Below are 25,639 nucleotides of genomic sequence, written 5' to 3'. Positions count from 1 at the left end.
ATTGTCAAGCTTCAGGCTCAGGTGGACTAGTTCCTAGTAGCCTCTCCTATTCGGGCTTGGGACTACGTGCAGCTGTTGGGCTCTATGACGGCCACGATGGAAGTAGTGCCCTGGGCCAGGGCTCATATGAGACCACTACAGCTATCTCTGCTGCTGCGCTGGACTCCGATGTCGGAGGATTATGCTGTGCGCCTTCCTGTGGACCCAGCAGTGCGCAAGGCGCTGAGCTGGTGGACGCAGACAGACAAGTTGTCTGCAGGATTGCCTCTGGTGACCCCGGAGTGGATTGTCGTCACGACAGACGCCTCTTTGATGGGCTGGGGAGCCCACTGCTTGGGAAGGACAGCGCAGGGGCTCTAGTCTCCTGCAGAGGCAAGTGGTCTATCAACCTCCTGGAACTCAGAGCCATTCGCTTGGTGTTATTGGAGTTCATCCCGGTACTCGTGTTGAAGCCTGTACGGGTCCTGTCGGACAATGCCACGGCTGTGGCCTATATCAACCGCCAGGGAGGTACCAGAGCACCCCTCTAGCCAAGGAGGCTATGAGTCTTTGCCAGTGGGCGGAAGCGAACCTGGAGCAGCTTTCAGCGGCCCACATTGCCGGAGTCATAAATGTCAAGGCGGACTTTCTCAGTCGCCATACCTTGGAGCCCGGAGAGTGGCAACTATTTGCTCAGGCGTTCTTGGACATCACGAAGCGCTGGGGCCAGCCGAGCCTAGATCTGATGGCGTCATCGGCCAATGGCCAAGTGCCGCGCTTTTTCAGCAGAGGACGGGACCCTCGATCCCTGGGAGTAGATGCTCTTCTCCAACAGTGGCCGACACAAGAGCTCCTCTATGTGTTCCCGCCCTGGCTCATGTTGGGCAGGGTGCTAGACCGGGTGGCAAAGCATCCCGGCAGGGTAATCCTGGTGGGTCCGGATTGGCCCAGACGTCCCTGGTATGCGGACTTGTTCAGGCTCTCAGTCGACGATCCTCTGCGGCTGTCAGTGGAGCAGGGCCTGTTACATCAGGGTCCCGTGGTGATGGAGGATCCCTCTCCCTTTGGTCTTACGGCCTGGCTATTGAGCGGCAGCGTCTGAGGAAGAAGGGCTTCTCAGACAAGGTCATCGCCACTATGCTGAGAGCGAGGAAGCGCTCTACTTCTACTGCTTACGCCAGGGTTTGGCGTATCTTTGCAGCATGGTGTGAAGCAGGCTCACTTTCTCCCTTCACTGCTCCAATTTCTTCAGTGTTGGCGTTCCTGCAAGAAGGTCTGGAGAAAGGCCTGTCGCTCAGTTCCCTTAAAGTCCAGGTAGCGGCTCTGGCTTGCTTCAGGGGCCGCCTGAAGGGTGCTTCCCTGGCTTCGCAGCCAGATGTGGTGCGCTTTCTCAAGGGAGTTAATCACCTGCGCCCTCCTCTGCACTCAGTGGTGCCTGCGTGGAATCTCAACCTGGTGCTAAGAGCATTGCAGAAGCCGCCTTTGGAACCCTTGTCGAGGGCATCTCTGAAAGACCTGACGTTGAAAGCAGTCTTTTTGGTGGCTATCACTTCAGACAGAAGAGTTTCCGAGCTCCAGGCGCTCTCATGTCGAGAGCCTTTTCTGCAGTGCACTGAGGCAGGAGTGACTATTCGCACAGTGCCTTCCTTCCTGCCCAAGATTGGTTCTCGCTTCCATGTGAATCAGCAGCTCTGTCTCCCTTCCTTTCGTAGGGAGGACTACCCAGAGGAGTACTCCGCTCTTGAATATCTGGATGTGAGACGAGTCATCATCAGTTACTTGGAAGTGACCAATGATTTCCGGAAATCGGATCATCTGTTTGTCCTGTTTGCAGGTCCTCGTAAGGGTCTGCAGGCTGCTAAGCCTACAGTGGCAAGATGGGTCCAGGAAGCCATTGCAGCGGCTTATGTGGCCGCGGGGAAGGTGCCGCCTATCCAGCTGAAGGCTCACTCCACGAGAGCTCAGGCGGCCTCGATGGCAGAGGCAGGATCCGTCTCCTTGGAAGAGATATGCAAGGCGGCAACGTGGGCTTCGGCTCATACATTCTCCAAGCATTACCGTTTGACTGTGGCTGCACGGGCGGAGGCCCGGTTTGGAGCTTCAGTGTTGAGGTCAGGGATTTCTATGTCCCGCCCTGGGTGAGTACTGCTTCGGTACATCCCACCAGTCTATGGATTGATCAGCTTGATGATATGGAAGGTAAAATTATGTATAATCATACCTGATAATTTTCTTTCCATTAATCATAGCTGATCAATCCATAGCCCCTCCCAGATATCTGTACTGTTTATATTCTGGTTGAATTTTAGGTTCAAGTTTAGCCTTCAGTTACTTCAGGAGGACTTCGTGTTCAAGTTCTTCTTTCACTTGGATTCTTCAAGAGTTGAGACGACTTTGTGTTACAGTGAGCTGCTGCATTCCTCTCCCCTCCGTTTTACGGGGCTGGATTGAGACATAAATTCTGCCGGCACTCCCTCCCGCTTCGTGCGGCTGTAGGGCAGCTTTGTACCCCTCCCGCTTCGGCGGTGTTAGGGTCAGTCAGCTCCTCCCGCGGTTGCGGTTGCAGGATAAGCCAGATCCCCCCGCATCGGCGGGTGTGGTGTCCCTCCCCCGCTCCGCGGGGATGAGCTGGACGGATTCCCCTCCCCCACTTGTGTGGGGATGAGCTGGGTTAATTCCCCTCCCCCGTTTCGGCGGTGGTGAGCTGGGCAGAGTGTCCCTTCGTGGGTGTAATTCTCTAAGTGCTGAGTCCTGCGGATGGAGCTTTGATATCGACATACTGAGGAGTTTCCGGCAGCACATGACCACATATAGGGAGGCAAAAGTTTGCTCTCTATCTCCACCTGCTGGTAGATGGACACAACCCACCAGTCTATGGATTGATCAGCTATGATTAATGGAAAGAAAATTATCAGGTATGATTATACATAATTTTACCTTTGTTGCCTATTATTCCCTGATAGGATAAATCATACTGTGATTCTGGATGATCCATACGACGATCCTCCTGACTTGCCAGTTCCTGATAAGTCACCAGAGCCCACCAAGGAGCAACTAGATGTAAGTTGTACCTTATAAATGCATGCAGGGAAAGGAACTTAGTGTAGTGAGATACTTAACAAGAAGTAGTTTGTAGCATTTTAGATAACTATCTATAGATCTGTTCTAGTTTAAATTCACCTCGTCAGCCTCCCTTTGACATAGACCTAACTCAGTTCTATAGTAACACCTAATAATCCAATATTTAGATTAACAATATCACCACACCCATCCCATGAGAGGGAGGAGCTATCCAGATGAGACCATCCAAACTGTGAGGGAAATAGAGACATCACCAAGGTGTTCAGAATAGATGTGTAAAGAATGGCATCTAGTCTAGTAAATAAACACACCTAATCACTGCCTCAGAGCCCAATCTGTTGTATTTATATAACTACCAGATTGGCGATAGCCTTTTTGGTTTATTGTAAGCCACATTGAACCTGCAAACATGTGGGAAAATTGTGGGGTGTAAATATGATAAATAAATATCTCTCTCTATCCACTGATAAGAAATACAGACCATTAAAAGTATATACAAAGTGATGGTTTATTCAGCAAAGCAATTCAGAAAAATGCAAACAGAAGTAGAGATTTCTTGGGTAGTTTCTAAAAGAAATACTAATTCCTAATATAGATACTTATGGCCTAATGAAAGCAAGCACAGTGCCTTTGATTAACACAGTCCAAATTATGTCAAAGGGCCTACATAACCATGCTGTATGTTATCACAGAAAATAAAATGTATGACCTTTAGATGTCAGGAGAGACTTCTTCACGATGGGACCTTACAAGACTGGGCATCCAAATGGCAGATGACTTTTAATGTGAGCAAGTGCCAAGTGATGAATATGGAAAAGAGGAACCTGAACTATAGCTACGTAATGTAAGGTTCCACATTAGGAGCCACCAACCAGGAAAGGGATATAGGCGTCATCGTCGAAACCTTCTGCTCAATGTGCAGCGGCGGTTAAGAAAGCAAATAGAATGTGAGGTATTATTAGGAAAGGAATGGAAAACATATAAGTACATAAGTATGGCCATACTGGGAAAGACCAAAGTCCATCATGCCCAGCATCCTGTTTCCAATAGGTTTCCAATCCAGGTCACAAATACCTGGCAAGATCCCAAAAAAGTACAAAACATTCTATACTGCTAATCCCAGAAATAGTGGACTCTCCCCAAGTCCATTTAATAATGGTCTATGGACTTTTTCTTTAGGAAGCCATCCAAACTGTTTTTTAAACTCCGCTAAGCTAACCACCTTTACCACATTCTCTGCCAACGAATTCCATAGTTTAATTACACGTTGAGTGAAGAAAACTTTTCTCCAATTTGTTTTAAATTTACTACATTGTAGCTTCATCGCATACCCCCTAGTCCTAGTATTTTTGGAAAGAGTGAACAGACGCTTCCCATTTACCCGTTCCACTCCATTATTTTATAGACCTCTATCATATCTCCCCTCAGCTGCCTTTTCTCCAAGCTGAAGAGCCCTAGCCGCTTTAGGCTTTCCTCATAGGGAAGTCATCCCATCCCCTTTATCATTTTCGTCGCCCTTCTCTGCACCTTTTCTAATTCCACTATATCTTTTTTGAGATACAGCGACCAGAATTGAACACAATATTCGAGATGGCAGCCGCACCATTGTGCGATACAAAAGCATTATAACATCCTCATTTTTGTTTTCCATTCCTTTCCTAATAATAGCTAACATTCTATTTGCTTACTTAGCCATAGCAGCACACTGAGCAGAAGGTATCAATGTATCATCAACGACGACAACTAGATCCCTTTCTTGTTAACGTGGAACCTTGCATGACGTAGCTATAATTCGGGTTCCTCTTTCCCACATGCATCACTTTGCACTTGCTCATATTAAACGTCATCTTCCATTCAGACGCCCGGTCTCGTAAGGTCCTCTTGTAATTTTTCACAATCCTCCCGCGACTTAACGACTTTGAATAACTTTGTGTCATCAGCAAATTTAATTACTTCACTAGTTACTCCCATCTCTAGGTCATTTAAAAATATGTTAAAAAGCAGCGGTCCAGCACAGACTCCTGGGGAACCCCACTAACTACCCTTCTCCATTGAGAATACTGACCATTTAACCCTACTCTCTGTTTTCTATCTTTTAACCAGTTTTTAATCCACAATAGAACACTACCTCCTATCAAGTGGTGTGCTGGAGCCGGCTTGCACTGTTATTAAATTTTTCTAAGATCTTGCGAGCCGGTTGTTCTGCATGGCAAGCTGGCTCTGGTAAACGAAGTAAGCATGGCAGGAGGGCGCCACAAGCCATGCTTACCTCACCTCCCACAGCCCTTATTTGCCCGCGCTGCCCTGGGGGGAGGGGTTTAAATCTTTTTTATTACCTCCGTCGAAGCGACCGCATCATTGAAAGCCCTGCCTGTCTCTAGCCTTCCCTTTGTGAGTTCGTTCCCTCAGAGTCCCGCCTTCTGACATCATTTCCTCGTTCCGTGAGGGGGGACTCTGAGGGAACGAACTCACAAAGGGAAGGCTAGAGACAGGCAGGGCTTTCAATGATGAGGTCGCTTCGACGGAGGTAATAAAAAAAGATTTAAACCACGCAGGATGGCAGTGTGGCAGGAAGAAAAAGGGGGATGTTGGGGGGAGAAGAGGGTGGGCAGGTGGATATTAATAGGAGGGGAGGATGGGGGTGAAGGTGAATCACTGGACATGGATGGGAGTGGGAGGGGAGGATGGGGGTGAAGGAGAATCACTGGACATGGATGGGAGCGGGAGGAGAGGATGGGGGTGAAGAATGATCACTGGACATGGATGGGAGCAGGAAGGGAGGTCAGGGGAGAGAAGAGAATTGCTGGGTATGGATGGATGGAGGGGGGCAGGGGAGAGAAGAGAATTGCTAGGTATGGATGAATGGATGGAGGGGGGCAGGGGAGAGAAGAGAGTTGAGTATGGATGGATGGAGGGGGCAGGGAAGAGAAGAGAAATTGCTGGATATGGATGGAGGGCAGAGGAGAGGAGAGTTGCTGGACATGGGTGGATGGGGGGAGGGCAGAGGGGAGAGGAGAATTGTTGGACATGGGTGGATGGAGGGGGAGGGCAGGGGAGAGAAGAGTTGTTGGGCATGGGTGGATGGAGGGGAGGGCAAGAGAGAGAAGGGTTGCTGGACATGGATGGAGAGGAGAGCTGCTGGACATATTCCATATTCTATGTATTCATAGCTTAAAGCATGAGTGCTAGAATTTATGGTAGCAAAAGAGAGGGTCCAAAAGTACACAAACAGCAAAAAAAGAAGCACAAATGGGCCTTGCAAGACTGGAACAAGAGAGAGTCCTTTAATTAAATAACTCTCTCTTGTTCCAGTCTTGACGGCCCATTTGTGCTTTTGTAGCCATGTGTTTTATGTAAGATGTTCATTCCTCTTTTCTAATTTTTTCGTGTTTGTTTTATTCTCTTTCTGTATTAGACTTTTCAGTTCTATTTTTCTGTTTTTATTTTCCTTCTTTTATGTTGCTGTGCCGTACTTCATTAAGGTTTTGTAGTTATTTTCTTTTGTCTTTCTGTTCGTGGTACACATTTATAGCATCTGTTCCTTACCCTTCCCCATCACGCCACTTTTAAGGAGTTGAGCATTGTTCTGCAGGCACCATGATTTGGTGCATGAACCCCCCCCCCCCCCCCCCCACACACACACACACACACACACACCAGTTGTTTCACAGCATACATTGCCTGTGCATGAACTAGCAGTTCCCATATAGGGCTAGATTCTATATGTGGCGCCTGAAAATTCCATGTGGAAATAAAATCTGCCTAGGCTTATTCTCTAAAATACGCCTTTATTTTATAGAATAGGCTTAAATTTCCTGGCAGAATACACCAATTGCTTCTCCATGCAACCAAATTTTTCGGCCATTTACTCCATGTTTTACTTGGCATAAATCCTGATTCCTAAATTAGGCGCAGAGCAGGTGTACTCTATAACAACATGTATAGATTTTAGAAATGGGGATTCCCCCATTTTGAACTGTGTGACTTACAATTTAAGCCCACCACGTTACAGAGTACACTTAGCAAGTTGTGCATCTAAATCTTAATTTATGCTAATTAGTGCTAATAATTGCTTGTTAACATTCAGTTGACAACGCTGATTAGCTAGCTTACCAATTAAGTTACGCACACTATTGTAGAATAAGTTTTGATTTCTGTGCGGAAATTAAGGCACGATATATAGAATCCCAGGGATAATGTGTGCATGGATTTCTGTTTATGTATTTTGTCCTTTTTGTGCAGAGTGGCCGAATAGGAGCAGATGAAGAGATTGATGATTCCAAAGGAAGATCTGCTGAAGAAATAGATGAAATCCTGGCAGAAAAAGAATCAAAAACTCAAGCTGTTCTCTTGGAAATGGTAAATTAAAAAATAATGTATCCAGTTTTAGGGCTTGAAAATAAATTACTGCATGCAGTACATATATGTTTATTGGCATAGGGCAAACATCGATAAGAGGAAGTAGATAGAGCATATGTTCACATGTAGACCTGACTTTTTTAGTTATAGATCGCTGAAAGTATTTAGAATCCAAAGCTGAACTGAATATTTTCAAACAGCTCTTGAGGATGCTAAAAGCTTATGTTGGGTCTTCACAGTTCTTCTGCTAAAAAAAAGCCATACTCCATTCTCAACCTCTAAAACATGAAATGGAGAACTTTTAGGCGCTAGGTCTAGACACTTGTTTGGTAATTTAAAACTCAGCATCCATGTACTAAAACCCTATATTGTTGCTTCTGGGTTGTTGGCCATCATCCGCAGAAGAAAGCTGGAAAAACTAGCCCCATCAATATTAAACAGCAGTTTTAGCTGTATTTGTTAGACCCCCTTGCAGTAGTACTATGAGATTGTCATGGCTTGATCCCCTAGCAATAGCATGAGGCTACTGCTAGGGGGGCAGAATTGCCATTTTAAAACCAGGTGCCAACAAAGCAGGAGCATCTGTGGATTGCTGCTGCTTCCCGTTATCTACCAGGGAAACTGCCTGGTAGGTGACAGAGGGGTGTCTGGTTTCAAAAGGAATATTTCAGGGACTGAGATGTTTGCTTGTCATTCACTTACCATGGTAAGTGCATTGCCGATTAGCGTGGATGCACTTTTGAACTTGGACACCATTTTGAAAGTAGGCACCAGCTGTGTGGACTTGTCTGGAGATAACACATGCTCCCCTCCTCCAACTCTCAACCCCATGGCAACCATTCAGGGAGACCCCCAGGTAAGTGCTGGGTGAGGAGTCAAAAAGCCATTTGTGAGGTAAAGCTTTTTTTTTTTTTTTTTTCCATTGCTTCAGTCCCATAGTGCGCTGCCAATCATGTAGATACATCTGCACTGTTGACAATGTACCTAATGTGCAGTAAATATCTGTGCTCTACAGTAATTGCATGGACAGATGCTGGGCTTGTCTCCCAACAGTTACCTCACAGGCCTTGTAGTTACTGTGTATGTGTGAATTTTTGCAACTAATGTGCAATAAATGCAAAACACTACCACATGTTAGTAAACAGACCGCTTAATGTCATATTTATAATTTTTTTCCTTTTTTTTTTTTCATTGATGCCCTGCCTTCCCACTACCACTGTCTCAGGCTGTTCATTATTGAGATCATTTTATAAATCCCTACTGTACCTGAATGTAACTTGCCTTGAGCAACAACTGAAAATGAAGAGGCTCATCTTCAATGCACAGACTTACAAAGTTCCATAGGTTACTATGGGGCTCATTTTCAAAGCACTTAGACTTACAAAGTTTCATAGTAACCTATGGAACTTCGTAAGTCTACGTTCTTTAAAAATACGTCTCTGTATAACTTTGTCAGTCTAGTGCTTTGAAAACACGCCTCTATATACCTTTATAAATCTGTGTACTTTAAAAATGAGCACCAAAGTATTTTCTTTGTGTAAAGCAAGTTTTACATATGGAAATTGGCTAGGGGGTATACACGTTTGATTTTTTTTTTTTAAGGTACACTTACAAGGTTATGCCTACTTTTATGCACTTTGTGTGTAGGCATTCAGAAGAACATAGTTTGGGTGGAGCCAGGGCACAGTTATGATGTAGATCTGTGGAACTGTAAATAAAAAAAAAAACTAACCTGTGCTCAAAATTAACAATTGCTTTATTAATATATCAATATATGACGACATACAGGTCTTAATAGCAGACAAGGTATGTTCTGAATTCTGGAAAAAGGCCAGCTCCTTATATAGGGGATTTGGCATCTTGAACACAGAAGGATCAAAGGAATACATAAAAGAAAGATTCATCATTACAAGAGCATAGGTTAGTTACTAATGACTATATACATACATAATTTATAGCCTCTGTGATAGACTCCTTTACCCCTTGACCATCAGATTACACATTATATATTGGAATCATAATCTGCTCCCTAAGTAAAGATACAAATTACATACAATTTTTTTTTCCATTCCTAAAGGTCCCTAGGTCACTTAACACTCCGGTCACTCTGTTCTTTAGAGTTAAACAGTGAGGTAATACACATTCAGAAAGTGGTCATACTTACTAAATTCTAACCTACTATTAACATATATTTCTAATGTAGAATTTTTTCCACAGATCTGCATGTTATAAAATATGTATGTATGTGCATAGAGTAAACTTGCTTTGTATGAAAGTATAGGTTCTCCTAAGAGCAGTGGGAATGCAGGCACACTGTAGATGATGTCAGTGATGAGTCCTTGTGTGCCAGATTACTGCTATAGCTCAGAAAAGTATGAATCTGTCTTTTCTGAGCATTCATGGGTGTTCCTGCGCTGTCTTCCCCCCCCCCCCCCTTTGTGTCTTAACCATCCACAGACATGCACATTGCTGCTCCTCAACCTCCTCAGTTTCACCTAATAATTATTTTTAAAAAGTATTCTTTTATTACTTTGCGGAGTTTTATTATTTTACCAGTACTACTAATCAGCGCCCACCAAGGAGACTGTCGGTTTCATTTTCGCTTTTATTTTCTCTCAGTATGACTGGCAACTCCCCCCCCCCCTCCCCCTCTGCTGCCTTGGGCTTCTGCTCCTGAGGGGCTCCCTATTACTGAATATGGCAAACAGATCAGCAAAACAGCCACACACATCTCCAATCCTGGAGTGGAGGAGTGGCCTAGTAGTTAGTGCAGCGGACTTTGATCCTGGGGAACTGGGTTCGATTCCCACTGCAAATCCTTGTGACTGTGGGCAAATCATTTAACCCTCCATTGCCCCAGGTACAAAATAAGTACCTGTATATATGTAAACCGCTTTGAATGTAGTTGCAAAATACCACAGAAAGGCGGTATATCAAGTCCCATTTCCCTTCCCTTTCCCTAACTGTGGCTGGGAGCTCTGGTGTGCAAGGCCCGCAACATCGGGACTGCCCCCACAATCATTGTGTTCTGAGGCTCACGAAGCAAGCCAGCAGGTAGACAAAAGAAAAGAAAAAACATGCTTCCTCAATGTCAGGCTGTCATCCTGACAAGCAGGGAGACTGTTCCACTGCAGTTTCAACTAAAGAATATACAGCCAAATGGCACAAATCTTCTTGTCTCTCACAGTAGGAGGGTCCACTTGCAAAACAATTAAAATGTAGTCAGGCGAACGTGCCTTTCCTCAGCCTAGCAGCCCCCTCTGACCTCACAGAGTTGGCTCTCCTTCACCTTCTGAGAAAGCTTGTTCAAGACTGTGCTTGTATATTACAAATAACAGACCCTATGCCATCTTTACTGCAGCAGTCTGCCAGCTTAGAGACAGTACAAGTGCAGCCTCCCACTTCCATTCAAAGACATAAGGATGTTCGCTCTGAAGAATTTGCTTATTCAGAGTTTGTGCAAAAATGTAAAAATCCTCTCACTGGTCACATCCCAGACATCAGGTGACAAGAGACTTCAGATCTATCCTCCAGTCTTGCACTGTTACTGAAATCATTATAGCTCTTCCAGTGCATGAGCTTATTCAAGATCTTCAGTTATTCATTTGGGGAACCTCTTCTTCAAAGCCTACTATTTCCCAGATGATTAGAATTTCATTATAAGGTCTCTCCTGCCCCGAATAACTAACATCATTTCCCTTATCAATCTGGAGTCTCAGAGGCAGCTTTAAAGAAGCAAAAAGTCTCTAAATCACAAATTCTATGCATCTCTTGGAAAGGATAAAAGTTTCTGGATTCCATAGGGAAAAAGGTCTATCAGAACTCTATTCTCATCCTCAAAATTAGTAGCACATCACTTCAGATGCTCCGTTTTCAATATACCATGTTAAACCAGCTTGAAGATCTTTTCACTTCTGCCTCTCCACTACTGGACTAAATCACTTCATTCCTCTTGCACCTCCAAGACTCCAAAGACTCCACATACTTATGATGTGTATGACACTGCATCCAGAATAGCAGCTACATCAATTTCAGCACTTTGCCCAGTGCAGTTGAAAACATCAGGTGTAAGAAAAGACCTACACAATAGTTTAACAGATGCACCTTGATTAGTAGAGAACCTATTTGGCAAGAAGGTCCAGGATGCTGTTTCACTCATGAAAGACTATTCCTCAACAATCTGAGATCTGTCTGTCCAGCCTCCTTGTTAAAATAACCTAAGAAGCATCCGCAATTTCAAAATAGAAGATCTTACCAGTTCCAATATTTCCAACATTTATATCTCAGGAGAAGGTACCAGCCTTATCCAAGAGCACAGGTTTCATGGCAACCACCACAACCATATCTCCAAAAGCAATATCTAAGGGGAGCGTAAGCTACAAGCTCTATCAGTAATGCAAGCTGCTAAACTGTCTCCTGCTTTTTAACTCTTCTGGTGGGTGAAAGGCTCCAACTTTTTCTCTGTCAGTGGCAAGGCATCACAACAGATTGTTGGGTCCCACGCATCATTTCCTAGGGATACCATTTGAACTTCCTAAGCAAACCTCTCAAAGAGGCCTATATGGAGCCCAAATCCTCCTGTGGGAGAGAATTTGGGCTCTTCTCTCTACCTGCCTTGCTGTAGGGCTTGCTGAAGTGTGTGTTCTTCCACAGCAGGTTCTATAGTGCCCCACTTTTCCTCGAGTCTCAAGCCTCCCGTTCTAGCCTTAGGTCACATGACACACATGTTTTCTGGTGCCCCACATTGCCTCAAGCCTTGGGGCGAACTCTTACTGTGGTTCTTACCCTGCTACTTGCCTCATAAGTACATAAGTAGTGCCATACTGGGAAAGACCAAAGGTCCATCTAGCCCAGCATCCTGTCACCGACAGTGGCCAATCCAGGTCAAGGGCACCTGGCACGCTCCCCAAACGTAAAAACATTCCAGACAAGTTATACCTAAAAATGCGGAATTTTTCCAAGTCCATTTAATAGCTGTCTATGGACTTGTCCTTTAGGAATCTAACCCCTTTTTAAACTCCGTCAAGCTAACCGCCCGTACCACGTTCTCCGGCAACGAATTCCAGAGTCTAATTACACGTTGGGTGAAGAAAAATTTTCTCCGATTCGTTTTAAATTTACCACACTGTAGCTTCAACTCATGCCCTCTAGTCCTAGTATTTTTGGATAGCGTGAACAGTCGCTTCACATCCACCCGATCCATTCCACTCATTATTTTATACACTTCTATCATATCTCCCCTCAGCCGTCTCTTCTCCAAGCTGAAAAGCCCTAGCCTTCTCAGCCTCTCTTCATAGGAAAGTCGTCCCATCCCCACTATCATTTTCGTCGCCCTTCGCTGTACCTTTTCCAATTCTACTATATCTTTTTTGAGATACGGAGACCAGTACTGAACACAATACTCCAGGTGCGGTCGCACCATGGAGCGATACAACGGCATTATAACATCCGCACACCTGGACTCCATACCCTTCCTAATAACACCCAACATTCTATTCGCTTTCTTAGCTAGTTCTCCCTTCTAAACTTTTCTGGAGTCGACCTTTCCAGCTGTAACCCAGATGTATTTTTCCTTCCAGCCTATTTTGGTGGCATGGCTCCCCCCCCCCCCCCCCCCCATCCTGTCCTTCACTGTCAAATCCAACCGCTTATAGCCCACCGCCTCTCTTCCTTCCCTGCTCCTACACCTGTCTGGAACTTCGGCTCTTTAACTGCCACTCTTTAAAAACTAAATTGCCATTGGTCCTTGATGTATTCCTAACCCATAAGTTAGATATGCTTTGCCTAACATAAACTTGGCTTAAAGAAATGAAAAGGCCTATCTCTACTGTTGCCTTCCTCCTGGCTTCACTTTGTTTTACCTTGCTTGAAATTCTAAAAGAGGTGGTGGCCTTGTCTCCAACTGCTTTTTCTGCTATAGAAATTTCTACCCCTTCTCTACCATACTCTGAAATACTGGCCATTTGTATTTCCTTTCGTTTTGCTCTTCATGTATTGGTCTGCTACTCTCCACCCTTGATTAACAGCTCAGAGTGGGAATTTCTCCTGCTCTCTCTTGCCGAAGCTAGCGTTTATTTCCCTAATTTGCTTATTGTTGGTGATTTCAATATTCATATAGACTTTCTCTTGTTGCCTCGCACCTCTGCATTTCTGTTTTTAGTTAATGACCTCGGCCTCTCGCAACTCATTTTTTTCCCTACTCACTCCTTAGGCCATACCTTGGATTTAATCATAATTCGCAATGCTGCTGCTTCTCATCTTTTCTCATGCTTCTTTCCCCCTATGCTGGTCTGACCACTTTTTGCTCTTTTTCCTTCTCTTGGTCTGCTCCACCCCCCCCCCCCCCCGACCTCCCCATTTCAATAACCCTATTTCTATTCCCTGTTCTCGACCCCGTTTTGCTTATAAGAATCCTGAAACCTGTTCCCTCCTTTTTACCTATTTCCCTGTGGACTTTATCTGTTTTTCTTTAGAGGAAATGGCCTCTTGCTTGAATTCAGTCTTAGCAGCACAGTTCGCTCATCATGTTAATTCCAGCCCTTATGGGGCTATTCTAGGCCCTAAAAAGAAGTACAAGAGCTAAGAGAAGTGGCAAGGCTAAGAAACATCTGGGACAACCAGAGGTTTGTCACACAGATGCAAGTCAAAACTTTGGGGATTTTCAGCAAATGGAGAGAAGACCTTGGACAGGCAGGCCACCAGGTCTAGCAAAATCAACCCTCCAACTCCGTCTTCTGTCGAACTAAAGAATCGGTTCGCAGCCCTGGAGGTAGAAGAGCTAGAAACATCTAAAAAAAAAAAAAACAGGAGGAAACAATGACCAAAGATGCCAACACCGCTGGACAAGAGGCCAAAAAGAAGGGTTAGGTAGTGGTGGTTGGAGATTCACTTCTGAGGGGTACCGAAGCGCCCATCTGCCGACCAGACGTTGTCCAGGGAGATGTGCTGTCTTCCTGGTGCCATGATTCGTGATGTTGTGGAAAGATTTCCTAGACTCATCAAGCCTGCTGACCACTCTCCTATGCTACTCATCCATGTTGGCACAAATGATATTGCCAAATATCCTACTGAGTGTATCATACCAGACTTCATGACTCTGGGTCAAAGGGTGAAGCAGCTAGGTGCACAGGCGATGTTCTCATCTATCCTCCCTTTCGAAGGTAAAGGCCGAATGAGAGAATCTCGCATCTTGGCGATAAATGTGTGGCTGCGTGGTTGGTGCTGACAAGAGTGCTTTAGTTTCTTAGACCATGGGATCATTTTCCAAGAGCTACTGAGCAGTGATGGTGTCCATCTGACAAGGAAGGGATGGAGTGTCTTCAGCAACAGACTGGCTAAAGTACTAAAGAGGGCTTTAAACTGAAATTGATGGGGATGGGTAAAAACGGTCACAAAGCCATAATTAACCCTAGTGAAGGTAGGACATCGAATGCCCCTTTAGAGGAGAAAAAAAAAGAGTAACACCTGGAGAGCCTTGTGTACCAATGCCCGCAGTGTGGGAAGGAAACTTCCAGATCTAGAAGCTACAATGATGGAAGCAGACTTGGATTTAGTGGCAGTCACGGAGACGTGGTTCACAGATAACCATGACTGGGATATTGCTATACCTAGTTACAATCTATTCAGGAAGGACAGAGTAGGAAAAAGAGTGGATGAGTGGTATTATATGCTAAGAACAAAATCAAAGTGATGGAACTGCAGGACACGCGGAGTACGGAAGAAGCGCTGTGGGTTAAACTGGAAAGAGGGAAAGGAAAAAGTATCCATATTGGAGTAATATACAAATCACCCTCACAGACAGAGGAAATGGACAGGGACAATTGAAGACATCCACAAGATGGCTAGGAAAGGGGAAGTACTACTGATTGGTGACTTCAATATGCCAGATGTTGACTGGGGGGTGTCTGCTGCAGGGTCATCTAGAAGCAAAGAGATCTTGGATTCCCTACAGGAAGAATTGTTTCAGCAGTGGGTAACGGAACCAACACGGGATGAAGCTATTCTGGACCTGGTGCTTACGAATGGAGAGCGTTTCTGGCGTCAAGATGGGAGACCATTTGGCATCTAGTGATCATCAAATGGTGTGGTTCAATATTTAAACAGGAGAGAGGGCTCATTTAAGATTGAAGGTTCTGGATTTCAAAGGAACTAACTTTGCTGAAATGGGGGGGATTTCTCAAGGAACAGTTAGTAGGATGGGAACAGCTTAAGGATGTAGAACAGCAATGGACAAGGCTGAAGGGAGCTATATTAAAGGCAACTAACCTTTATGTTAGAAAATTACATAAAAGGAAAAGAAGGCTGCTCTGGTACTCAAATGTAGTAGCTGAAAAGATAAGGGGAAGGAGGCTAGCCTTCACACGTTATAAAACGACTCAGAAAGATGAAGACAGGAGAGAATACCTGAATAAGCGAAGAGAAGCTGGAAAAGCCACCAGGAAAGCGAAGCGGCAAATGGAAGAAAACATAGCTATTACGGTAAAATTGGGGGATAAGACCTTCTTCAGATATGTAAGTGACAAGAGGAAGAGCCATAACAGCATTGTGAGGCTCAAAGTTGAAGGGGAGAAATATGTGGAAGAGGATAAGGATAAAGCTGAACTGCTTAACAATTATGTCTGCTCTGTGTTCACGGATGAAAGGCCAGGGGTAGGGCTGCAGAAAACAAAGGCTAAAGGGGATGGATGTATGGTAGACCAAGACCCGTTTATGCAGGACAGTGTTTGTGAGGAGCTAGCCAAACTAAAAGTAAACAGAGCGATGGGGCATGATGGGATACACCAGAGGGTGCTCAAGGAACTCAGAGAAGTTCTGGTGGCTCCTCTGACTGACCTCTTCAGTGTTTCCTTAGAAACTGGAGTGGTCCCAGAGGACTGCAGAAGGGTGAATGTGGTTCCTTTGCACAAGAGTGGAAGTAAGGAAGAGGTAGGGACTTACTCACCACCGAGGTCAGTCTGATAGGTATGTAAGCTAATGGAAACACTACTAAAGCAGAGGATTGTGAAATTTCTGAAACTGAATGGAATGTGGACCCGAGGCAGCATGGCTTCACTAGTGGCAGGTCATGTCAGACGAATCTATCTTCTTCGACTGGGTGACCAAACAGTTGGAAGTGGGAGGAGCGCTTGATGTAGTATACTTGGATTTCAGCAAAGCCTTTGACACGGTTCCACACAGGCAACTGATAAGGCAACCTAGAATAACTGATTGGGTTAAAAATTGGTTGAATGGAAGGAAACAGAGGGTAGTGGTAAATGGTGCTTTCTCTGTAGAAAAGGATGTTGTCAGTGGAATACCACAGGGATCGGCTCTTGGGCCGGCTCCTTTTAACGTCTTTGTGAGGGATATTGTGGAAAGGCTGTATGGTAAGGTTTGTCTCTTTGCGGATGATACCAAACTCTGCAACAGGGTGGACACCCTGGAAGGTTTGAATGACATGAGGAAGGACCTAGCAAAGCTGGAGGAATGGACCGATATTTGGCAACTAAGATTTAATCCCAAAAAAATGCAGGGTCATGCATTTAGGCCGCAAGAATCCGAGGGAACGGTACAGTATAGTGGGTGAAGTGCTTCAGTGTACGAAGGAAGAGCAGGACTTGAGGGTGATTGTGTCTGATGACCTTAAAGCTTCCAAACAGGTAGAAAAAGCGTCGCTCAAAGCCAGAAAGATGTTTGGGTGCATGAAAAGAGGGATGACCAGCAGAAAAAAGGAGGTGATTGTGCCTTTGTATAAGTCTCTGGTGAGGCCCCATTTAGAGTACTGTGTGCAGTTCTGGAGACCGCACCTACGAAAAGATATAAACAGGATGGAGTCGGTCCAGAGGGTGGCTACAAAATTAGTAAGCGGTTGTGAACGCAAAAAATATAGGAACAGGCTTATGAACCTCAACATGTGTACGCTTGGAGAGAGGAGGCATGATAAATACGTTTAAATATCTCAAAGACATTTATGTACCAGGAGGTGTGAGCCTTTTTCAACTGAAGGAGAGCTCTGGAACAAGGGAGCATACGATGAAGTTAAGAGGGAATAGGCTTAAGAGTAATCTAAGAAAGTATCATTTCACGGAAAGGGTGATGGATGCATGGAATGGCTTCCCGGTGGAGGTTGTGGAGTCGAGGACTGTCAGAATTTAAAAAGATGTGGGTTCGCTTAGGAAAAGGAAGAGTTAGGGATTACAGAGGATGGGCAGACTGGATGGGCCATATGGCCTTTATCTCCTGTCATGTTTCTATGTAAACAACCTTGGTATCATCATGGGCTTCGCCTTCTTCACCGCCAGGTCCAGAAGGTGGAGCGCCTCTAGCAGAAGAATCGCTCCCCCTTTCATCTTCATTAATTTCAGTCTGTCAGTAAGTTTTTATAATTTTCAACTCTACATGGCTAAGAAATCACATTTCTCGTCTTGTCACCCAGTCCAGTTGCCCTTAGAGGAAACTTGTTCAGGTTGTTTCGCATTTGTCATCCCGCATGCAGTTAGCTTCTGCCTCTCCTTGTCCTACGGCTGATACACTTGCCTCTTACTTTTCCTCTAAAGCTTCTTCCCTCCAGAAATCCCTTTCTTTGACCCCCACCACCACACTCTCCGTCATCCCAGAGTGCACCCACCCTATCAATATCATGTCTGTCTTTTGCTCAACTTTCTATCTGGAGGACCTTTTCTCTTCCTACCATGACCCAATTTGACAAGACTTTGTCTTCTATGCATCTCACTACTTGTCCCCTTGATCCTGTTCCCTCCAGCTGTTTAAAACATTCTCATCGCGGTTTATTGCCTTTAGCGCTCCAGCTTGTCACACAGAGTCTTTCATCGGGTCTTGCTCCCCAACCTTGGAGGGATTGAGGATTGGCTACTGAAGAAGCCATCCCTCAATCCGTCCATCCTAGGTAACTACTGGCCAGTGTCCAAACTTTGCATCCTTTCAAAAATTTATTCAGCAGGGAAATGAAGCCTTCCATTACATCCTAAGGATCAGTCCAGACAAATGGGTTATGACCATCCGTCAGCAGGTGGAGTTAGAGAACTCTAATGAGTTGTGCCGCATAAGCTCCTGCGCTTAGCAACCAAACCAGTATTCTCTGTCTCCAACAAATGGGAATCCTATGCGCTTTGGTGACTTCTCTGTGGCCGCCTGTCCTGCTTGCAGGTTGTTGAGTTTGGGGTTGAGAATATCCTGTACCTCAGGTGTAAACCTAGTGGTCTAGGTCCCTCCCTGCTCCCCCATTGCCACTTTCCACCTCTCTATCTCAGTCTTCCCTTCTCTTTTTCTCCTGCCTTAATCTAAAAAAAGAAAAAGCAGCCACTGTGGTTCTTTTTGAGAGTGCTTGTGCTGTGTGAAGATTGTGAGGATTCAGTGCCTTGGAGGTCATGAGACTGGCTGTTTTCTCTGAGTATATTTATTATTCTTTATGTCTGAGCCTATTAAGTCTTGTGTGTGCTGCGAGGGTAAGCTCTCAGCTACCGGTTCCTGCACAATTTGCTTTACTTCTGTGGACATTCCGCTTTTGCCACTTTGGCCATCAGTACTCTGTCTCCGAGAGTTCAATCTGGCCCCGCTGTGAAGGCAGTTTTAGCAGGCTCAGCGCCAGTGACTCCTGCACTTCGTGAGGCTTCGACTACCAGTTTGTCAGTGGGTTCTTTGCCTGCTACGGTGTCCCGGGATGTTGGTTTTATGGGGGTAGAAGTCTCTGCCCTGCCATTTTCGCCTGAATTTGTTGTTTTATTACATCAGGCCTTTTTATTAAAGTCAGCTCAAGCTGCCTCTCCTTCTTCCCCTCAAGTTACTTTTGAGGAGCAACTTCCTAAGAATCAAAAACTTTCTGTTTCGCAGGATTTGGAGAATATTCCTCCTCGGGACTCAGATGAGGTTTTATCTGTGTATTCTGACTGTCCTACTTCTGCTGATGGCCCTGACTTGGACATTTCAGAAGCAGACAGGGGTGATGATCCTATTGTAGCTAGGCTGTTTTTTTGAGAGCGGACTTGCCTCTATTGATCACAAAATCTATGGCAGCTTTAAACATTTTTCCCCTGCTTCAGTCCTCTGGTCCTGCTCCATCTATTATGTCAGGTACTAAGAGACCTCCTGTATCTTTCCATATTCATGAGGCTATGCAGGAGCTTATTACAGCTCAGTGGGAGACCCCTGATTCTAACCTCCATGTCGCTTGCACTGTGTCCAAATTATATCATAGTAACATAACGGCAGATAAAGATCTGTATGGTCCTTATATATATATATATATATATATATTTGTTATATACAGTGCAGTCGGCTTAAGTGCAAGGGTCTGGGATCAAAGAAATACATGCAGTTAACTGGAGTGTGCACTTAACCGTTGTGACCCAAAGAAGCTTGACATCTGATAAACATATGTACAGTACTGTTTATTATACGTACAGTATACAGTCTCAGTTAACTGACATTAGACTTACTTGAAGTAATCAGTTAGTCCTTTGTACACTCTTGGGTCTGTGAGTCCCATAGACTACGTCTGCCAGACGGTAAAAACTGTCATAGCACTGACATCCAGTGGCCTCCAGATAGGCCTGCATGTTGTTGAGACTCTCCAGTGCTCTTGCAAAAGTGACAGGAGGTTGTTGAATTTCGTCCTCATGTGCCTCACTGCTCATTTCATCATCTGTTTCATCATCAGCCATTGTTGCCTGCGTGTAGGCGCATATCTCGACATCAGTGCTGTCGTCAGCTGTTTGTAGATCGTAATCAACAGCTATGTAGTGATGAAACTCCTCTTCAGTAATACCAGCTGGGATGTCAATAGCCTGTTCATCTGACGCGTTTGCTACAGCTTCATCTGTTTCGTCCCTCTCCACATCCTTAACAAAGCTTGCCTGCTTGTAGCAGTTCACAATGGTTGCCTGTGTAACATGATTCCAGGCTTCTTTCTGCATATGTAGGGAATCCAACAGTGATAGATTACGAGCCACTTCAACAAAATACTTGCCAGTCTGGTCATCTATAACGCTCATCAGACGATGTAGCACAAGAGCCCGATAATGTTTTTTGAAATTGGCTATTTTGCCCTGATCCATAGGTTGGATCAGAGAGGTAGTGTTTGGTGGCAGGAAGACCACCTTGACGTTAGCCTGACATCATCACTGTGTGCAGCACAATTATCGCAAAGCAACAAAATCTGACGCTTTTGTGCCCGCATTCTAGTGTCTAACTTCTTTAGCCACTGGTTCCAAATTTCCCCAGTTATCCATGAATTTGCGTTAACCTCGTATGACACAGGAAGTCGCTTAACTTTCTTGAAGCAACGGTTGACGAGTGGTTCCAACTTCTCGCTTCCATCCATATTGCAGCAAAGGAGGATCGTCAGTCGGTCCTTCGATGTTTTACTTCCTGTAGTTTCGGCTTGTTTGAATGCAAGTGTTCCATCAGGAATCGCTTGCCAGTAGAGACCGTTTTCGTCAGCATTGAAAATGTCACGAGGTGCAAACTCGTTCAAGATGGTAGGAAGAATTGAAACAACCCAATTTTCAGCACCAAAGTCATCAGCGTCTTGTTTTTCACAATGCTGTTTCTTGAATTTTATGTTGTTCCTCTCCTTTCCAACCATCCAACAGTGGCTTTGAATTCAGTTAGTCCAAGACTTTCAGGTAGCTGATTAGCTTTCTCCATAAGCAGTGGACCACTGACAGGAAACTGTCTGCTCCTGACTCGAGAGAACCACCGAAGAAAAGCATCTTCTACATCCTCAGCTTTTCCCCACCCGTTTTCGTTTCCGTTGTGGATTTGTATTGTTTTGCCAGTCTTCCAGAAGCTGATCTTTCTGCTTCAAGATACGTGAAATTTGACTGGGATTGACACCATATACTTTAGCAATAGATGCTTGACTTTGTTTTCTAATTTTTTAAGAACTTCTATTCGTTCAGCCAGTGTTAAAGTCTTACAGTTGCGCGACGACTCCAGTGTACACTCTAACAGCATTCTTTCGCTTATTCTGCCTGTGGCAGTTAACCAACGAGATTTCAAATTTACCGCCCCTTTGTGCCAATCGGCTTCCATATTCCGTATGTGCGCTTATGCGGAGTCTTTCCTCCAGATGAGCGATCTTAAACCATGCATGTAAGCGAATCTTGCACTTATCAGTGGTGCGCTAAACCGAAGTTTGTCTCCATAGAAATTGATGGCGCCAAAAACAGGACCGAAGTACGGCATGCAGTTAAACAGCATGCGCTTATCCGACGTGCACTGTATATGCGTTTGTGTGTATGTATATATATATATATATATATATATATATCTACTATAATAAAACTCACCCTCAACGTTCTGAAGTCACTCAGTCACTCCGTGAAGGGTTCATGGATTCATGGTGGTGAAGCCACAACACTGACCATGTCTCTCTGTCCCGCCCTCGCATGACGGACCAATCAGAAAAAACACCCTCAACATTCTGAAACACAAAGGACCATCACAACACCGTTCCCAGGCAACACTAGACAACGTAAGACGGACCAGTCAGAGGAAACTACGTGACAATAAGGGAGGAGCATTCCCCAGCAGAATGGCTCATTATCTGTGCAGCACGGAGAGCACAGAACCACCGCTGGAACGAGAGAAGAATATTCCTGCTGTGGGTATGTGCAAAAATAGACCGGGGGGGGGGGAGAAATTTTTAAATGCCTAATGCCAGTACTGAAGAGTGCCAGAGGGCCTGTAGCAGAGACTATATTTGGGATCGCTTAACATGGAGTCAGAGGAGCCGGAAAACAACGTGCCCGTCACTATCTGGGACGTGGGCGAACAGGACAAGCTGCGGCCCAGCTGGAAGGATTACCCGCGACCCACCCAGCAGCAAACAGCGACCAAGGAAGGGGGAGGAGTACTCCTTCCCTGCCTAGGAATCGCTGGAGACTGGCTGCCAAACTAACGAAACAACCGTACACCGACGCACCACCTCCATCATTCAAAAGGCATCCACTCTTTCTTCAACAGAAACGCAAACTAATAATACAAAACAAACAAAGAATACATGGTTTCTCAGGCGGCTGCAGGTAATTCCCCACCCCCTACCTCTTCCCCTTTTGCCGAAGCGGCCAAGGACGTGCCCAACCATCCCCAGCCTCAGGCAAGCTGTCTCCCACCTCGGGGATTCCCCGAGCACCCGGAAAAAGACGGCGCTGATTCCTGCAGCGCATAAATGTTCCAGCATTCCCCTGCAGCCGGCCTGAAATGGACTAAACATACCGGATCACCCCCCGACGGCCCGAGACCGTGCTCTTCTCCCTTCCGCCAACTTAAAACAACCATCCCCGTCCTCAGGCAAGCCGTCACCCACCTCCAGGATGCCCAGAACCCCAGCCCAATGGAAAAAGATGGCGCTGCTTCCAACAGCACATTTCTCTTCCAGCATTCCCCTACAGCAGCCCTGAAATGGCCAAAAAATACCGACAAAGAACGTGCTCCTCTACCTTCCGCCCATCTAAAACAACACTGCTGCCTCAGCACAACACAAATAAAAAAAAAAAAATGGAAAAAAAAAACACTCAGCAAAGGCTGACCCCCTACAACCACATTTACATTTCACCAACAGAAAGACCCCCTCCACAAACCTCCTTGACAGACAAACCCACACACACACAATACAACAGAAACACACCCTCAAAGCCACACACCAATCCAACCCACTTTGCCAGCACAGCACATCCCCCAACCCCCAAGCAAAAAACAAAAAAAAGACACACATCAACAACCTGCACACACACCGCACCCTCACACTCATACACACACACACAAAAAATAACTCTGTGACACATACACACACACACACACACACACACACACACACACACAAAAAGCCACATGCTAGCGCCCGTTTCATTGGTTTCGGAAACGGGCCTTTTTTACTAGTGTATGTGTGTGTGTATATATATATATAATTTTGATTTATCCTCGCCATTTTTAGGGCATAGACCTTAGAAGTCTGCTGCACGGCTCTGGTCTTGTTCTAAAATTTCTGAAGTTATTGTCAGAGCTCGTGAATAGCTCCACTCCAGCCCATCCAAATCTATTCACCCTTGATCAGGGCACAGACTGTAGAAGTCTGCCCAGCACCGGCTTTCCTACTTAATCTCTGCTAAGCTTCTTTGGATCTGATTCTTTTAATCAGGATTCCTTTGTGTTTGTCCCACGTATTTTTGAATTCTGTTACTGTTTTCATCTTTTCCATCTCCCATGGGAGGGCATTCCAGGTATCTCCCACCCTCTCAGTGAAAAAATACTTCCTGACATTATTCTTGAGTTTGCCCCCTTTCAGCCTCAGTTGATGCCCTCTGGTTGTACTAACTTTCCGTTTCTGGAAAAGGTTTGTTTGTGGATTAGTACCTTTCAAATGTTTGAACATCTGTATCATATCACCCCTGTTTCTCCTTTCCTCCAGGGTATTCATGTTTAGGTCAGTAAGTCTCTCCATGTTCGTCTTGGTACGTAAACCCCCTACCATTTTAGTCTTTTTCTCTGAACCTCTTCAAGTTTTTTTTACATCCTTAGCAAAATAAGGCCTCCAAAACTGAACACATTACTCCAAGTGGGGCCTCACCAACGACTTGTACATGGGGATCAACACCTCCTTTCTTCTGCTGGTTATACCCCTCTCTGTGCAGCCTAGCATCCTTTTAGCCGTGTACACCACCTTGTTGCACCGTTTTGTCACTTGAGATCTTCAGACACCACCACCCAAGGTCCCTCTCCTGATCCGAGCTTACCAATCCCTCCCCTCCTATCCACTACTACTACTATTTAGCATTTCTATAGCGCTACAAGGCATACGCAGCGCTGCACAAACATAGAAGAAAGACAGTCCCTGCTCAAAGAGCTTACAATCTAATAGACAAAAAATAAATAAAGTAATCAAATCAATTAATGTGGACGGGAAGGAAGAGAGGAGGGTAGGTGGAGGCGAGTGGTTACAAGTGGTTACGAGTCAAAAGCAATGTTAAAGAGGTGGGCTTTCAGTCTAGATTTAAAGGTGGCCAAGGATGGGGCAAGACGTAGGGGCTCAGGAAGTTTATTCCAGGTGTAGGGTGCAGCGAGACAGAAGGCGCGAAGTCTGGAGTTGGCAGTAGTGGAGAAGGGAACAGATAAGAAGGATTTATTCATGGAGCGGAGTGCACGGGAAGGGGTGTAGGGAAGGACGAGTGTGGAGAGATACTGGGGAGCAGCAGAGTGAGTACATTTATAGGTTAGTAGAAGAAGTTTGAACAGGATGCGAAAACGGATAGGGAGCCAGTGAAGGGTCTTGAGGAGAGGGGTAGTATGAGTAAAGCGACCCTGGCGGAAGATGAGACGGGCAGCAGAGTTTTGAACCGACTGGAGAGGGGAGAGCAAAAAGCAGATTGCAGTAGTCTAAACGAGAGGTGACAAGGGTGTGGATGAGGGTTTTGGTAGAGTGCTCGGAAAGAAAGGGGCGGATTTTACGGATGTTGTAAAGAAAGAAACGACAGGTCTTGGCAATCTGCTGGATATGAGCAGAGAAGGAGAGAGAAGAGTCAAAGATGACCCCAAGGTTTCGAGCTGAGGAGACAGGGAGAATGAGAGAGCCATCAACAGAAATAGAAAACGGGGGAGCGGGGAGGTGGGTTTGGGGGGGGGGGGAAATGAGAAGCTCGGTTTTGGTCATATTTAATTTCAGGTGGCGTTGAGACATCCAGACAGCAATGTCAGACAAGCACGCTGAAACTTTGGTTTGTATGCAAGGTGAGATATCAGGGGTAGAAAGGTAGATTTGGGAGTCATCAGCATAGAGATGGTAGGAAAAGCCATGGGATGAGATTAATGAACCAAGGGAAGAAGTGTATCCAGTGCATCTATTTTGTATTTCTGCACCCCAAGCGCATCACTTTCAGTTCTTGACATTTAATTTTAACTGAAATGAAAAAAAGGGAAGGGGAACACAAGCACAAGTGGCAATGCAAGAAACACTGGTAACAACCAAGAATCCTACAAAAAAGGCACTGAAAGAGTCATCAGATTTTTTTTTTTATTACATTTGTACCCCGCGCTTTCCCACTCATGGCAGGCTCAATGCGGCGAGCAGTGGAGGGTTAAGTGACTTGCCCAGAGTCACAAGGAGCTGCCTGTGCCGGGAATCGAACTCAGTTCCCCAGGACCAAAGTCCACCACCCTAACCACTAGGCCACTACTCCACTCCATGTAATGTGCTATCAGACCTCTTATAGCCCCACTATTTCGG

General features: G+C 45.4%; 1 protein-coding gene across 1 annotated transcript in view; it reads left to right on the top strand.

Moving 5' to 3' along the window:
- PPIL4 (peptidylprolyl isomerase like 4) overlaps window positions 1-25,639 on the top strand; it is a 160,581-nt gene that overhangs the window by 65,319 nt on the left and 69,623 nt on the right. The window contains exons 6-7 of the mRNA XM_030198052.1: window positions 2,943-3,039; window positions 7,303-7,419. Coding sequence (XP_030053912.1) covers window positions 2,943-3,039; window positions 7,303-7,419 — 214 coding nt within the window. The remainder of the gene's footprint in view (window positions 1-2,942; window positions 3,040-7,302; window positions 7,420-25,639) is intronic.

Source organism: Microcaecilia unicolor, chromosome 3 (assembly GCF_901765095.1).
Source record: "Microcaecilia unicolor chromosome 3, aMicUni1.1, whole genome shotgun sequence".
NCBI lineage: Eukaryota > Metazoa > Chordata > Amphibia > Gymnophiona > Siphonopidae > Microcaecilia > Microcaecilia unicolor.
The sequence above is the reverse complement of the archived record's forward strand: the minus strand, read 5'-3'. Positions and strand labels throughout refer to the sequence as shown.